This window comes from Dermacentor albipictus, chromosome 1 (assembly GCF_038994185.2).
Source record: "Dermacentor albipictus isolate Rhodes 1998 colony chromosome 1, USDA_Dalb.pri_finalv2, whole genome shotgun sequence".
In the NCBI taxonomy this organism is placed as follows: domain Eukaryota; kingdom Metazoa; phylum Arthropoda; class Arachnida; order Ixodida; family Ixodidae; genus Dermacentor; species Dermacentor albipictus.
In genome coordinates, this window is record NC_091821.1 from 173,633,906 (window position 1) to 173,652,000 (window position 18,095).

The following is an 18,095-nucleotide window of genomic DNA, read 5'->3' on the forward strand; positions in this document are numbered from 1 at the left end:
TCATTATTCTCCTTCAGCCAGCTAGCTGAGCAAATGTTTATGTAGTCAAGCCAACCTGAAAACATTGCATCACTCTTGGAGTAGCTGCTGTAATAAATACCACATGTATCTTTGAATTGAAGTGACCTGATGTTTATTGAATACTTAGTGCAGATACAAAAGTATAGATATTTAGTACAGAAAAAGGTCCCATAGTGTAAGCACTGTAGGGGGACCTTTTGTAATGTTAAAAAAAGCACAAGTACTATTTAACAGCAAAAAGAAAAAAGAAAGAAAAAAAGCGGAATATAAAATTACGAAAATACAAATACATCAAAGCTATCGACTATCAGTTAATATGCATTATCCAGGAGGTGGGTTATACAGAGTCTTTTTTAAATGTGTTCATTAATAAAAGGCCCTTTACATAAAACTGAATGAAAAGACTTGAAATAGCAAGTTGATATTGATATTGATATTCTTCGATTATCAATGACTTTTTAGGCTTGTAGCGCAGCTCAGAAAGAGCAAAAAGGAAGGTGGAAGGGCTAATGAAAAGGAACTGAGCTGCACTACAAGCCTAAAAAAGCCATGACATACCAACTCGCCAAAACTGCCATGCTTTCAATTATCAAGGTGGGCATTTTTTATGACTTAAGTTTGACAACCTGTAACTTTGCTTCAAAATGGCCTAAAACAATTATTTATAGCTTATGACACACTATGAACATTCACAATTGATTCCGTGTGCTGTATGTTATTGTGCAAGTTTCTGTTAATTAGCTAATTAGGCTCCAAACAAAGGACATCCTATTTTGGACGTCTTAAAATATATTCGTTGTAAAAACAACAAGATTGCATTTTTGAAATCAGCTGGCAAAAATACATTAAAGAGTTTTAGAATAGGGGCCCCAAATGTTTGGGGCCCGAAAGAAATAGTGTCGAAGCCTCTGCGCATGCGTGAGACGCAAACTGCATTTGGGTTTTGCGTTGGGCATGCTATTTCACTGATTTAGCAGGAGCCCCAAAAGCTGCCCCAAAAGATTTGCGTAAACAAACATGGCAGCACCCATCAAAGCGACGGCTCTAACCTAGCACCAAACTGGGCTCAATTCGTGGTAATGCGTGAAGTTCGCAAGCTAGGAGAAGTGACTGTGGTTATCGCTTTCTCTCAACTAGCGTGTGTTATGAAGATTGATTCATAAGATGCCGCTGATTCTGAATTCAATTGTGGATTTCATGGCTCGTAGGCCTAACACGGCTAAGTCTGGCTCGGTAAGGCACTTAAAGTTTGTTACTCAAAACTAAGCGCAACTAATTGTTTGCTGCTAATACAATAACCTCTAACTTGTAGTTAAACATTAAAACACGAAAGTCAAAATTACTATTCTTATCATAAAATATTAAATTTTATTTAATTATTTCCAATACCTTTTCTTTGACGCCGTATAGTGGCGTTATCAGCGAAAGATGCTATCCGCAAACGCAGAGCCCTATTCTAAATCTCTTCACTCCTGCGTGCCCCAACGCTAACACCCACAAACCTCTTTGGGGCCCTAACCGTTGGGGCCCCTATTCTAAAATGCTCTATTAACTGTAGAAATTTCAGTCAAATTGTGTAAAAAATAAAAAAGCTTTTTGAAGTTCCTCATCCCCTCTTAATTATACAAAAATTCAATTGTTGTGAGCAGTAGTCTAGAACACTCCATGAGTAAGCTGGTTGTATGAACCAGGTCACCTGTTTATGCTTGACATCTTGAAATTTTAAAATAGTTTGGATGGATAAGTCCAACCCACTTCCTAGCTCGTAATTGCTGCTTTAATTATGGAGGTTTTGCATTGATAACAGCCTCTTTCAAATGGACAAACTAAAGCTATAAGTTTTTTATTTATTTCATGAATGCTGTTTTCAGTTAAGTATACAAGAGTTAATCAGCGTTAATCTGTTTAACCAGGTTACTGCTGATGACTTTAGAGCTCTCCAGCTTGCATTTATTAATTGCACAAAATGTAACCTGTTAGTAACAGTGAGAACAGCCTGGGCAACAGATGTGAGCCATCAGCATGAATTGTTTCACAAGCTTTGTTTGCATTGAATCGACAAAAATATGAAAAACATTTTTCTTTCTCTTCAATTTTATACATTGCTGGAAATATTGGAATAATGGCCTTAAAAATATGGTTTTCCAGGTGGAATGTCATTAGGAGCGTGGCTGGCGCAGAAAAACGCATAGGTGTAGCACTTCGACTGACGGCTGATGTGCCGTCCGAGCAGACATTGCGTCGCTGGTTGGGGGAACCTGTCCGGTGTATTGTGATAAGTACCTCAGTCTTCCTGACCAACAAGAGGGGCTTTCCTGTTCTATCCAGGGCTCACCAAGCAGTTATTCATCAGTTTTTCAAGGTTGGTGCAACATTTTTGCTGCTCTTCAGTTTCAATAATAATTCAGTTGCTAATGCTTTTTTTTTTAGGAATTCTTGTAGACAGTTTAGGGACTGACGTGTGAACACTATCACTAGAATTTTGTGTTACCCAAGGCACCATTTTTAAAAGGCATTCACCTGAGAGACGTCTGCCTTACTGCTGCAACGAGAGTGCACCACATGATGGTGGCATCACTGCACCTCCATCAGGCACTGCACTTTATGGTGCTTGTTGTGGAGACTGGGCTACTCTTTGTTTGAAAGTCATGATTTGGGAGGGGTGAGTGCTGAGCTTTTCAGTTGTATCAGCTTGGTGGTGACAAAAAAACCTTACTACTCTTAGGGGCTTGCCATAAATGACGTTAAGGATCTTTTTCCTGTGACCCTTGAAAGAAGTTCCCCATATAAATATTTTCATATATTGAAGGCGAAAAAATTCAATGCAAACACTTGGAACAACCCACAAAGAAGAGACGAAACAAGCACATGCACTGACTAACAACTGCTTTATTCTTCTTGTGGCATTGCATATATATACCTTTAACCACTCTACCTGAAATCTGCTGACTTTTGGCAGCAGCTTATGAAGATAAGGCACCACCACAGGCCTGAACTCAATTCAATAGAGTTGCTAGCAGGCATAGTGTCACTTAGTCGTTTTCTGCGCCGAACATGCTTGCCAAGCTGTGCTCCCGTACTTGCGGTGACAGCAAGCAAGGTTGCCATATCAAGCACGGAATCTCCCACAATGTTATGTTTCACCAGTGTGGTTTATGCCTTCTCTCTCTCTCATGTGGAAAGACTTACATTGGGCAGACTGGGCGATGTATCAATGAGCGGCTTGGTGAACGAGCAGAAAGTAAATAATAATGCAGATAAAGGTCAGGGTGTCTACGAACCAGAAAAACTGGGAAAACCGGGAATTCTCATGGATTTTAAGTAGTCTGGAAAAACTAGGGGAATTTGTGCCTCTATCAGGGAAAATGATCTAATTTTACTGAAAGGGAATGAAAGTCACGGTAATGTTCGCTAGAGTAACAGAGAGGAATAGTAACAAATGGTCTTTGACGCCACGTTGTCGGCTGGAGGAGTTGCCAGAGTACAGTCAACGACTGACTTTCCGTACGCCAGATAATTCGGACGACTTCGCAGCCACATAGGGTCAAAGTATAAGAACGTCTGGAATTTCGGATGCAAGAACCCTTCGCCATCAGATTTTCCGGACTTTCGCTGTGACCGCAGGTCCAAAACGGCATTAATAAAAGCCACAACCGCCGCCATTTTGATAACTTTGCCACCTCGAAGCACATTCGCACGCAGATCCGCTTACAGCCGTAGGCACCACCGCGGCATTGCTAGGCCTAGCTGCTTCGAGGTTCGGTATTAAGCTTCTTGCCGTGCTGTGCCGTGTCATTCATTGAAAGAATTCGCCACTGTCAGCAGTGGCACCCACACTGCCTTTGTGGTTATTGCGATTGGCTTTGAAGTTCGGAAAGCACGGCGCGTTGCATAATGCCGGTTCCCGAAAGCCAGCTTCACTTCATTACAGAAATGTTATGCTGTGAAGCATAACAAGTGTGGGAAGGGGCAACTGTCACGGGACACAGTATGCATTCCTTAACTATACACACGTGTACCTGCCATCTCCTGTCACAGTACGAGCACCGATATGCCAAATAAGTGTACTGACAAGTCTTCAGAGCTTCTTTGGGAGCGCCTGTGGTGATTTGAGCCCTTAAGGGCTGTAAAAGACATGCATTCATTTTTTTTTTTTTCGGACGCTTTTGCGACCGGAGTCCAAAAAATCGTACGCTGACTGTAAAATTGTTCAAGAGGATGCTTCAAGTAGTCCGTGTGGCGAACGCGCAGCCGATGGAGAACAAGAAAACAGAGGACATACGCATTGAGCAATGAACGGGAGAAGAAGCATGCCGCCACTTTTTTGAAGGAGCTTGCACTCTAAAAGCAAAGTGTTCGCTGACGCTGAAATGCAGGTGTCCCTTATCCAAGCAAAAAAAAATTCTTTAAACACAGTGAACCACCGCAACACTGAGGTGTTGTGCGCAGGCTTAGAGTAAATCAGGACAGTTGAGGTTGATTTACCAGCTGTTGCGAGAGAATCTCACTTGTGATAAAGTTCGGACCTCATGCCAGTTAGCTTTCTATCAGTTGATAGAAATAGCTCATATTCGAAAATACTCTGTATGCATCTCTTTTTATTCGTATTTGAGAATGTTCGACTCGATTTGCAATGGGCTTGCACTCTAAAAGCAAACTGTTGGCTGACGCCAACACTTTGCTTTTAATAAAATAACACTTTGCTTTTTGAATAAAATAAACACTACCCCTTACTATTCAAACTGGATTACATTGTTTTTTATTTTTAACATGCTTACTAGAGAGTGACACCATTGGGCGACATGATGTAGGGAGCCCATCTTTACATAAAACAAAGTTATAAGTCACTCAGGGAATATTGCAAAGGCACTCAGGGAAAACCTGGAAAACTCAGGGAATTGGAATTGTCAACTTGGTAGACACCCTGAAGGTGCACATCTTGTTGCCCATCTTAATTCTTGCTGCAGTTGTAAATGTCGATTCTCGGCAGAAGCACAAATGAACACACGTGGCTGCCCTTGGAGGCTTTCCACATAAAGAAAGAAGCAGATGTCTATCAGTGATACTTCCCTGACCCTGTACTCAGTCGAATATAATTTCTTGTGCATACATCTTCGGTAACTGCTCTAATGTGACACAAGTATTTCTATGTCTTGTGTTGCGTGCGCATGCGTGGTAGAGTGGTTAAGGGTAGTATGTGTTGTCGCAAGAAGAATAAAGCAGTTGTTAGTCAGCACCTGTGCTTGTCTCGTCTCTTCTTTGTGGGTTGATCTGGGCATTTGCGCTGAATTTTTTTACCTTCAAAATACAATTAACCAACTAGTCCCAACTTAAGTTTTATTGCAATACTTTCATAGTTAGGATTTTTTATCTGTTACAAGTAAATTTTACTGGTTGCTTATCACATAAGATGTTTGTACTGCTAAGCTCGAGGGCGCAGGATCAAATCCTGGCCATGGCAGCTGCATTTTGATGGGGGCAGAATGCGAAAACGCTTGTGTACTGTGCATGAAGTGCACATTAAAGAATCTCAGGAGGTCAGAATTAATCTGGAATCCCCCACCACAGGGTGCTTCATAATCGTATTGTTGTTTTGGCACATAAAACCCCCTAATGTAATTTTTGATTTAATCACATCAAATGTAACACTAGTTGCCTTTCATTGCAGTCATGTTGAAGTGTGAAAATTATTATGTTCACAAGGAAACGTAAAAGCGGAAAAAAAAAGATTAATGCACCTTAAGTGTATTGAACTGGAAAATTGACATGGCATTCAAGTGCATCACTGCAACATCAGGGAAAAGCAAGTGTTAAAAGCAGAAATATCTCATAGGGCATCTACTTGTGGTCCAATGAAGATCTCACCATTGATATGAAGGGTATCAATGTCAATGCTACATGACAAAAGAGTAGTTCCTTCGCCCTACCGCTGAGCTCTTTTGGTAATTAAAATGAAGTTTCTAAATGCCAACTACTGCCTCATGGCTGCCACGTGTCGTCTACCAGAATTATTTTCTTGCTCCTCTTGCCAGCTTTGGTAGCTATGCAAGTGACAACGCAGAATGCTCAGTGTGTCGTCTGCTATCATTAATGTTCAATAAATTGAAACCCAGTGAAGTGAAATGAATGTGCTTGATCTATTTTCAGTGTGTATACTAGACAGCTTTTTGCTGTTACTCAATGAGCAGTTGGAAATGCTGATTTTGCTTCTCTTATCCTATTATTGTCTAGTGTGTACGGTACAGTGCTGACAAACCATGTTTTTCATGAATATAATTATTATATTCTTGCATAAAATCTTGCATCACCAATGCAAGATTTTGTGAAATTATCAGTTTGAAAAAGGGCTTCATGTTGTATTTGGAATTGGGATCCGTATATAGCTATTCCTTTGCCATGGCCATTGAATGTGGGTCATGAACAACCCATGAATGCCACATGCATTTTCAATGCTTTTAGTGCCCTTGTGGACTTGATGTACCATCTAGAAAGCACTGTAAAGAGTGAACTTTTATTTTCTGAGTAGTAGTTTGCTTTCACTATTCGGCAGTGATTGTTAGCAAGCACACAGAGGTGTGCACTTTGTGATTGTGAAAATTATAGGCCATCTGGTAGCTGGGCCCTTGTGCTAACGACATCACTCTTGCAATACTGTTGTGCCCTCAAATGATTGTTTGGATGCTACTAGCATCAATGAGTCTGAAGATCATGTGAGATCATGGGATTTTAATTTGGAAGATGGAGACCTGTAGAACCATCCTGGACAGTTGTCAGCTGTTCAGCAGTGAGTTTTGTTTTCTACCTTTTAACAGCTGACTAATTTACTGTGCTGATTGAAAGTTAGCAATATTATATCTCCTAATTGCAGTTTCTCTACAGCGTATGATGGAGATTTGCTTCCTTCAGCTAACCAGAGTGTGACATTTGCCCATTATTTGTGGTATCTACCACAAAAAGGCAGTTTTCGCTAAGCAAAAAATATTTTTTATAGCACACATCGCTGATGATGTAGAACAAAATTCCATTGGCTTAGGAAATTGAAGGGACAACATTTTGAAATTTAAAAAAAAAATCTTTTTATAGTACCAGCACATTATTGTAAGCATTTCCTGTACACTTAAGTAAAGTTAGTTTTTCACAAATAATATTACTTTCTCTTACCTGCTTTTGAAATTTATACCTTTGGAAGTACATTTATTTAGATTTGTGTTAATATATAGCATGTTATTGTAAACCTGATGGTGTATTCAATAAAAATTGTTATTAAAGCCTTCAAGAAAGGCCTTTTTTTTTTCATTTTAAGTAAAGTGTTAGTTCATGGTAACTTTCTGCCTTCTGCACCACTTCTGTATGTGCTGAGCTCAACCACCAGGCACCTGAGCTGTGTGGGAAAGCCATTCTCGCTATGTCGAAGGGAGAATGCAGATATGCATGTGTAGGAGAGGATCAGAGTCTGTAAGGAAGTGCAAATGAAGTGAAGGGTAAAAGTAATTATGTCTTAAAGTAAGCCTATGACCCTGTCCACTACTGTAATGCAGATTTGTGAATACTTCGTTGTACAAATACAATGCCACTGGGCATGTTCATCTGACCCCGTGGCTCTATTAAAGCACTGCAGCAAGATGGATGAGTCATTGGTAGTATATGCCTGTGTGGGCCCCCTGTGCACATGTATGGACTGTTGCGCGCTAGTACGCATCTCTGTGTAGCATATCATGTCTTGCCGTGCTGTGCTAAAACATGTTATTGTAAGCCTACGGCTGTAATCATGTTAGGCTTCTTTGTTTACTATTGTAATATCACACAATTAATGTTTTCTAGACTGGCAATAGTTTCCCCTCTTAGTTAAGCCATGGAAATAATTTTGAGAGCTTATTTTTATGTATGCAGTAGAGAAAGGCTGCTGCATTGCGACTGATATTATTTGCTTTAATCGCACAAAGAAGATGAAGATACAAGAGAAAACGACAGAATGTCATGTCGTTGTCTTCCTTGTGCTATTAAGGCAAACATGTATACGTACAAACTCGCCCAAATTTCATTTCTTGGAAGGTTAATATTGCCTGTTAAAGGTGACACTAAAGAGAAATACTAAGTTAAGCAAGATTCTACAACAATTTAAGCACTTCTAGAACATTGAAAATGTGATTTAGAAAGTCAGTAAAGGTGAAAAAAGCTATATGGGGGCACTGCTCTATCTTGAAGTTCCCACACTAGCTGCCTGTGACATCCTCAATTAGGACAGCATCTGCTATGAATTAAATTAGGACAGCATCTGCTATGAAATAAATTAGGACAGCATCTGCTATGAATTAAAATTTTCTCAATAAAGAAAGATTCCATTGTATATTAAGGAAACTGAGGACTCAGCCTAGTTGGTTTTGAGAAACTTTTTCCACATGGGAACAGGCCAAGTACAGTAAAATTCAAGAAGGGAATTTCACTTTTGTTTTCTCTGACATCAAACCTTTCTGCCAAAGAAATGAAAATGGAGCCCTTGAAAGAATGCCAGTGTAAACTAATTTGGTGTTGCTCTTTAGTGTCCCTTTAATGCACTTGGCCAGAGGCTACACTGCAATAAGCGAGGGTAGGTGTGCCATCCAGGCTTCCTGGTTTTAAGCACCCCTCTACACGACCATCAAATGAGCTTATCAAAGTAATGAACTTGAAATGATGTACATGTGTTTATAAATGTTTCACATGCTTCTATTTATGTCTTAATGAATGAACAGCTTGGAAGCCAGCTGATTGTTGATGGGAGCTGCCGTCATGAGCACATGAGGCTCTACTATCAGTACCTCGATCACCTTTTCAATGTAAGTAACAGTGAAATGTATAGATCATACATACTGAGCGAGTGCTTTATTGTTGCTACCTTGGGCTGTTAATGTGACAGATTTCTTACAGTACTGTCCAGTGCATAGTGTTAAAGCTAGTTTGCAAGCCGCCATAGTTTATTTTAAAAAGTTACCGTATTTACTCGAATCTAATGTGCACTTTTTTCCATATAAAACGGGTCCAAAATGTGTGTGCATTATAATAGAGTACGACCCTAAATCTGTGTTACTATATCTCCATTTGCATTTCAAAATGGCTGACTCGTACGCGCTTTGAGCCTAGCTGCCGTAGCTTCCTCCATGTGCTTAGGTTAGCCCACCATCCGTCTTCCTGTTTTCTGCGTTTACTCTATCAGCATGGAAGTGCCGACTGCGAAAACATGCCAAGTGTTCATCACAATGCCGCAATTAAAAGGAAAGTGGTCATGTGTGTGAAGATGGGCAGAAATCAGGCTGCATCACGGGCGTTTGGAGTTCCCGAAACTTGCTTGCTGGGCTGGCGCAAACAGGAGAGGCGTTCTACTCCGGCGGCTGCTGTGTAGGCACGATCACGCGACCCCTATCTTGAAAGTGATCTGCGATATGGAGACAGTCTATGCATCTAGGTGCACCGCGCTGTGTTCTCATCACTTAGTTCACGTTAAAGTGAGAGGCCGCACAAAGGTCAATTTGCAAACTTCTGCTACAGCACCTCCTCATTCCAGCATTCTCATAAAAAGTTTCCGTGGTCATTGAGTGGGACATGTTCATGTTTGCTTGTGCGCGTGTGACACCTTGCTTCTTAGTTAGGAAGCGAATGTTTAAAAGTTCATACGGCCGATAAAACTACTATCTGCCTACTAATTTGCTATCACAATCGATGCTTTGCCCTTCGGGCGAAACTGCGATTTTTTTATTGTTCGCAACTTTAGTGCATTGGGAGTAAATCTTTGTTTTTCCACATGAAAGAAAGTTGTATTTCTGTATGAAATAATGAGGTGCGCGGTACTGTAAAGGACTTTTCTTTCTTTAGGTCACGGAAAACGGGTACGTGTTACAATCGAGGGCGCATTAGAATTGAGCAAATACAGTACTAGAGGAAACTCTAGCACTGCAATTATTCAGCTGAACTAGGAAGTGATAGCTAGTAACACATAGATTTAGTGCTTTTGGATTGAAACCTTCTTGTGGCATTATTTAATATGAATGAGGTTTTATTATTAATAATCAAGGTACAGTACAAATGGAATATTATACAGGAGGGGGTCCCGAGGTCAAAGACTATAATGGGACCTCCTCTACAGCGTATAAGTAAATATATAAACAACAGTTGCAACAAATAATGTAAAAAATTTAAAAAATAGCAAACATAGCATTGGTTTATGTTTAGCAGTACTAATACAAATCAGCTACAGACATGCTAGTAAAAAAGTATAATTATTATTACATTCAACTAATTACAGAACTATAACGCCATTATGAGAGCAAATGGATAATGAGACATAACCAACCAAACATTTATTTGTGTAGCGTAAGTATTAACAAAATGTACATTTGGAAGGGGGAAAATTGTCTTACTAAAATTCCAAGCACTTATCAGTTTATAAACACAGCAAGCCACTGCGTACATGCGTAATCACTGTGAATTGCTGCATTTATAATGCAGTATGTTGGTGAAAATGACCAATATGCAAAGTTGTAACACTGTTTGAGCCAGAAGGATGAAATTGAGGCCAATCCACGTAGTGGCACATCATTCCCATGTTGGCTGAACCGCCATTCTAGCAGCTCCCATAGACACTAGTGCCAGAGTGCTCAATTAATTTTTGTAAGAAACTCTGTGCAATCAATCATCAGGGAAGTTGTACAGAACTCGCATTGGTAGCATGATCATGCTCTTTCTGTGTAAAAAAAAGGAAATTTTCATATCCTAGGCCTACACTTTTCAGTATGACAGCATTGATTTACCAAAACTAAAATGGCCTATAGCAATCAGAAGAACTGGTCCTTTCACTTCTTGTTCATTCTTTGTTTCACAAAGAAGTGTGGTATACATGGTTGCTCAGATAGCTTTCCGGGTAACTGTGCTGTGGGATAGAGGAGTAGAATTTTTATGTAACAAGTTTTCTGATTCCCTAAGAATGCTTCTGTTAATGACCATGCATTATTTGCCTTAATTTTATCATAATCAAAACTGCTTGCTTGGCTATGGCATTCTGCTGCTGAGCTCAAGGTTGCAAGTTTGATCTCGGCTGCGGTGGCCACATTCTGATGGAGGCTGAATGCAAAAAATTCACCAACGATTACGATACTCCCTGGTGCGCAATTTGAGCACAGCTCTACATTTGTTTTCATTTTGCTATATATTGGCTGGCATGAACAATTGTCTAGTGCGGCACATTGCAAATGGAGCAAAATGCAGCGCGACTCCCTTGCTTATCTGGAGATCATGAGAGCCAGCGCGTAGTTGACGCGCTGGTGCGATTCACAGCAGCCACCACCAGACCTCCCAGATGACAGGCACTACTCTAACGCCATCTTGTAGCCATCGTCGCTGCACTACGCTTTACTTCTCACGCTTTCGTCATACCCTCCTCTGCTTTTTGCCTTATGGTTCCACACGCCCTCCTCTCTGCTTTCCTCCTCGCGTCGTTCATCCCCTGCTGCGCTCTTTTGCTCGGTTACGCCGACGCTTGCCACAGGAACGGTAGCTTAAGAGCTGCACTCTAAAATGCTTGTGTACCATTCATTGGGTGCACGTTAAAGATCCCTAGGTGGTCAAAATTAATTTGGAGTCTCCCACTTCAGCATGCCTCATAATCAGATAGTGGCTTTGGCATGTAAAACTCCAGAATTTAATTTAATTTCTTTGTATTTTGCTTAGCTTTAGTTCGGTATATATTTCCATAATTGTTGCAATAATATCTTTAACTGAGGCTAACTTTGCATTATTTTCTTTTGTTCTTTTTTTAACTATTGTCATTACACACAATTTTTTACTAGTTTCTTTGCGCCATGCTTTGTAAGCACTTTATCCTCATCCCCTTTCTGATGCTCCAATAGAGTTAAGTGAAAATTATTATTATTATTATTATTATTATTATTATTATTATTATTATTATTATTATTATTATACAGCATGAAGGCCCTCGCCTATCTCTGCAACATGAGCTGACACTATTTTAATCTCATCATGCCATCTAATCCCCTGCAGTCTATGACTGCATTTCTTTTGGCACCAATTCTGGTATTCTAATAGACTGCTGGTTATCTGTTATACTCATTGCTTAACCCACCTAACTTGATCTCTACAAAATTTTGTCTGCCCACATTTGCTTTCTAATCTGTATTGCCATCTAGCTCTTAATATTATCCCTATCATTTTCCATTTCGTCACCTGTTGTGTGTGGTCCTTACTTTCCTCAAGTTTCAACCTCATGGTTAGTACTGGCAGGTTGCACCAATTATGTACTTTTCTCTTTAAAGAAATTAGTAATCTGCCATCCATTACTTGGGAGTGCCTTCCAAATACCCTTCAGAATAATACTTCTATTTTTCTGCAGACTTTCTTCTCATGATCTGGGTGTGCTGTGGCTACTTTACATATATAAATGTACCTGTACGCTGTTTTTGGAGACTGACTGTAAATGATTACATCTTGTTCCTTTTTTCATGCCATACAGCATTACTCTGTTTCTGCATATTAATCTTCAGCCCTTTGCTTAGACTTTGCTGCTTCAGGTCCTTAATCAGTTTTGCAAGTCATCTCCAGGGTTGCTTGAATATTACCTACTAATCTAGCACCTTGAATATTTGCAGATTTGGCATATTTGTGAAGAATGTTCATAATTCAGTGGAGCATATAATGTTTTGCTGGAGTTAAAATTTAAGGGCATAGTTTATAGGTTGTGCGTTCTTCTTTTGAATAATGTGTGTGTACTTCGGAACCACAGTAGAGGTCATAGCACTGGCATAACTTAATATTTAGGAACTTCTACTGCACTATTTTTGTCTTCAATTTCCTGTAGGCAAGAACTCCTTATTCATATGATATGATTTGTGTGCGACATCATGAAAATCATGAGCCAACAAAGTTGCAACGACAGCCAGCTCAGCTGCTGAACTCAATCATCGGTGGCTAAGCTACCGATGAGCCCCCTAAGTAAGCTTGTTTAGAAGGCTTGTTGGCAGCAAACCTTCTGTAATACGCACCTTTGTGGTGCACACAAGCTCATGACATCAGATATTTTTGTACGTAAGAGGGACATTACATTAAGAGAAATTTGAACAGTTCTGACATTCTTTGTCCACTTGTATTTGTGATCTGAAAAATAAAAAAGGCATTTTACCTAGCTATTCCTTCAACTAATATTTTCCGAATGCAGTCCTTGTCAACTTTAGAGATAGTAGTACAACTGGTGGTGCTATAGCAGTGCTATAGTTAGTAGTACAACTAATGAAAATTTGTGTCTGCATCTCTTAAGTAAATTCTTTGCACAGGCACAGCAGCAGTCTACATGAATGGTCTCCCTAAATGTGGCATGTGTGAAAGCTGCAAGTAAAATGAAATGCTGCGTCACTTGCTGTCCTGCTACTCCAGTAGTGCTTTTGTTAGGCGTGTTCATTGGAGTACAGGCACACAGCAAAATTTATATAGGAGCAGGTGTGAGCTTCCTTGATCTGCCAGGAGCAGCTTGATCCTCTGCTGTATAGTTTATTTTTGTGGCTGCTTTAATGGCAATAAGAATTTGATTGCAATGCCCTTGCATAAAGTTTGCATCCTTTGATGTTAGTGCAGCAGTTTTCTCATTCTTGTTGGTGCGTTTATGCATCCTTGTCAGCTTCTGCTTTAGATGGGGAGGAAAAAAATAAGCTTGACAAGCACTGATCACAATCAACATATTGAGCTGCTTCATAAGACATGGCTGAAGTGCACTGCAGCTTGGCTATTTAGGAAAGAAAGCTTAGCAGTAAATTAAGTCATTGAAGGTGGCATTCAAGTTTCAGGTAAAGGATTTGCTCAAAATTCATATTGAAATAAATAATGCTTGCACATTGATGTTGTGCAGACGATTTTCTAAAATGCACTTGAAGCCTTTAGGCGAAGAACCATTCTGTGAGAGAAAATACCATTCATGTTTAACTGCAATCAGCTTTGGCTATTGGACCTCTTTGTTATCACAGCTGCTATCATCTTGAAGCTTCACCTTGTTATGATGTGGGTAAAGTTAGCTTTGTGATCAGCAGTAGATGGCTCAGATGCCTTCTTTTGTATCAGTGTTCAAACATTCTTTCACATTGATGTCCAGAATTGGCTTAGTTTTGAAAAGCAGTTCACAACTTAAACATCTCTTACATGTTTACTCTGTTGGATGGTTGCATGATACCACAGTTGCTGAAACAGTTTTTGATCGTGGGCAACTTGACAGCATTTTATGCTTGTGTGAAGATGGCCAGCACTTTGGCATGGCTCCCATAGCTTTAATCTGGGCACCAGTGACACATTGATGCGCAATTGTCTGATGAACAGCATTTCAGAGTTCAAAATAATGTACCGTTGCAAAGCCTGAGCCCTTTTCAGTATTTAGGAAAGGGGTTGAATGACAGAAAAAGATGTAAGAACCGATGGGCCTAATAACTGAAGTTGAGTGTTTGTGTGCATGTGCGTTGGTGTGAGAGATATTCAGCACCCTAGCTAGTTTGTCGAGGTCATACAGTCAAATGCCTCTACAGCGAAATGACCTGCGTAAGAAAGGATGGACTATGTCCCTGCCAAGTTACAATTTTTTGTGCATTGTGAATGCCTTTACTATGTATACCACTACAACGAATATGCCTCCACAAATGAAGGAATTTAGGCATCCCCGGCGGCTGATTTGTTGCTTTACAATAAATGCCGCTTCACAGTTCCTTCACTGCCCTCAGAAGATGTCACCAAGGTGTGCTAATGGCAGTGCACTTGATGAGCATGCCGATAACAGAAGTAGGCCTACTGCACTGGTCCAGAAATTGCTCAACTGGTACGCTACTTGTTATAACGCATCGATTGGTGTGATGACTGACAAACACGTCACAGTTGATGACGACGTGATAATATTAGTGTAACTGATGACCAACAACGTCTTGAAAGCCATTTAAGGCGGAAAGGATACGAACGTCAATGAAGGCAACAGTGATAAAGATTCTGTAAGCAAACCAAGAATTTTGAGGGCAAAAAAAGTGAAAGTCGCATTTGACGATCTCTGCAGCTTTACTTTGCGATAGCTCTTGCATTTCGCCACGGAGCAGGCTGTGAACCTAGGCGCAGTATGGTTGGCTGCAGTCATACATTCTGTTAGACAAAATGCCCACAGAAAAATTAGTGACATTTTTAATTGAACGTGCTTAGCCTGCTTTATTATGAGCGGTATACAGTATACGACTTTTACAATGAAGTGACCTGTATAACAAAGGATTCTGGAGGTCCCAAGCATTTCGTTATGGGGCATTTGATTGTACTTGGTTCAAAATGTGCATTTATTGTGCATGGGTCTTCACTTGCTTGGCCAACTCTTCTTCCTATAACCAGGGTGTCTACCAACCGGGAAAATTGGGAATTCTCAGGGATTTTGTGCTTCTATCAGGGAAAATTAGCTGTAATTTCATTGAAAGGGTCGAAAGTCGAGCTAATGCTGGCTCGAGTAACAGACAGGAATCATAATGAATCGTCTTTGATGCCCCGTCGTTGGCTGGAGGAGTTGCCAGTGTACAGTCAACAACCGACTTTCCGGATTCCCAATAATTTGGACGGCTTCGCGGCACCACCACGTACCCCACAGAGTGAATGTATCAGAACGTCTGAAATTTCGGCCGCAAGAACTCGTCACCGTCCGATTTTCCTGACGTTTTGCCATGACCACAGGTCCAAAACAGCAATAATCAAAGCCACTGCCATTTTGATTACCTTGCCGCCTCGAACCGGCGCTCTCGCACGCAGACCCTCTGGCAGCCGTAGCCACCACTGCGGCAACGCTAGGCCTAGCTGCTTCGACGTTCGCTATAAAGCTTCTTGCCGTTGGGTGCCGTGTTTTTTATTGAAAGAATTCGCTGCTGTCAGCAATGGCAAGGACTCTGCCTTTGTGGTCTAGAAGCTTGGAAAGCACAGTGCGTTGCGCAATTCCTGTTCCTGAAAGTCAGCTTCGCCTCTGTACAGAAGTGTTACTTGGTGAAGCATACGCAAAATTATTGCAGTGAAGCATAACAAGCGTGGGAAGGGGCTATTGCCACGGGACACAGTGTGTATTCCTTAATTATGCATGCGTTCGCCCGGTATTTCCTGTCACAGTACGAGAACCGATATGCCTAATACGTGCACCGACAGGCCTCCAGAGCATTTTCGAATGTGTCTGTGGCGGTTTGAGCCCTTAAGGGCAGTAAATGGCATGCATTTATTTTTTCCAACTTGCCGATTTTTCTGACGTTTTCGCGGCCCCTAGGGAGCTCGAAAAATCTGACAAGGACTGTGCAATTGACCAAGGAGATGCTTCAAATGGTCTGTGGGTCGACCGAGTGGCGGAAGGAGGACAAGAACAGAAAGGACCTACGCATTGAGGAATGAACGGGAAAGGAAGTGTGCTGCCACCGTTTCGAAGGAGCTTGAGCTCAAAAAACAAAGTGTTGGCTGATGCCGAGATGCAGGTGTCCCTCATCCAAACCAAAATAAACTTTTTAAAGCAGTGAAACACAACACAGGCACCGTGTGCGGGCTGAGAGTATGTCTGGACAGTTGAGGTTGACTTACGAGCTGTTGAGAGGCAATCTCAATTGTGACAACATTCGGGCCTCATACCACTGAGCTTGCTATCAGTTGAAATAGCTCATATTCGAAAATATTTGCTTCTGTATGCATCTTCTTTTTATTTGTATTTGAGAATGTCCGACTTGATCTGCAATTTTTTTCGAATACATTTTATTTGCTGTGCATTTTACTAACCCCTCCTTTGTATTCTCTTTTGGAATAACATAAACACTACTTCTTAGTATTCAAATTGGATTAAGTTTTTTTTTAAATTTTCATATGCTTATTAGAGAGTGGCAGCATCGGCCAATAAGGGTTCAGCCCGTCTTGACATAAAACGTAGTTCTGCATCACTTCGGGAATTTTGCAAAGGCACTTGGGGAAAACGTGGAAAACTCAGGGAATTTGGAAATGCCAACTTGGTAGACACCCTGTATAACATTGCCTACCTGCATTTGCTCTCTTATCTCTACTGCTGTCTTCCTGTCTGAATGCTTCACCATTTCTGTTCCATTGCTTCTGTTGTGGTCCTTAGCTTCCTCTCAAGTTTCTTAATTGTCCTTTATGTTTTGGCACCATATGTTTTTACTGGCAGAATGCAGTTAAACCGTGTTATAAGGAAGTGGCATCTGACATGAAAATAATTTCCTTATATGCAATATTTATTCTAAGCATGCTTGCTTGTATCAGCAGGGTGAACAAATTAAGTTTAAAGATTGACCGGGTATGTGCAAAGGAACACCAGTGTGATGCTGTAAATTTTGATGCCCTGTCCGTGGTTTGTTGTGCCAGCCAATATGTGTCACAAGAACAATGCTATATTACAAATACTTGGTATGTACTGTCGTTAACTCTTTCCCTACCATGGGGAAAATAGGTGTTTCTTGTAGGTTAGGCCAGATTTTTTTTCTGAAGGAACTAGTGCACTCAATGTTTTGTGTAATACATAACCAGAAAGCAGAATGAATGCACTTTTCACGCATAAAAAGTTTCATTAATGATAAATAGTCATAAAAAAGATATAAATTGCCAGAATCAAGATTGTGGAATACAATTGAACAATGTTTGTAAAGACATGCTTGTATCTTCTAAGAAAAGTAAATGGTTTTGGCACGTAAAACCCCATAATTTTTTTAAGAAAAGTAAAAAAAAATTATGGGATATACAAAATATATTGCCCTCTATAGGCACTCCGAAAAAAATGAAAATTTTTCATTGAACAGGTATTCCACTACAAAAATTCAAGTGCAAGCACTACAGTTTGGTGTGCCGGACTGTGGCTGCCGATATTCCAGACTGGCTTGTGTCGTTGTCGCTCTCAGGGTCAAAGTCCGATGAAAAGGCAGCATCCTCAGACTTGCTCCTGATAAATCCATCGATAAAATCAGCCACAGATACAGCGGAATCGCAGTATCTGCTATCTTTTGAAGCATGTGCACTGCTTCCGGAGATGGCCATTTTTTCTTTCTACTTTGACGATC

General features: G+C 40.5%; 1 protein-coding gene across 2 annotated transcripts in view; it reads left to right on the forward strand.

The window, feature by feature from the left end:
• Window positions 1–18,095, forward strand: part of csul (protein arginine N-methyltransferase 5) — a 116,507-nt gene that overhangs the window by 63,941 nt on the left and 34,471 nt on the right. For both annotated transcript variants that reach the window (XM_070529551.1, XM_070529554.1), the window contains exons 6-7: window positions 2,170–2,383; window positions 8,754–8,837. In XM_070529551.1, the coding sequence (XP_070385652.1) occupies window positions 2,170–2,383; window positions 8,754–8,837 (298 nt within the window). The remainder of the gene's footprint in view (window positions 1–2,169; window positions 2,384–8,753; window positions 8,838–18,095) is intronic.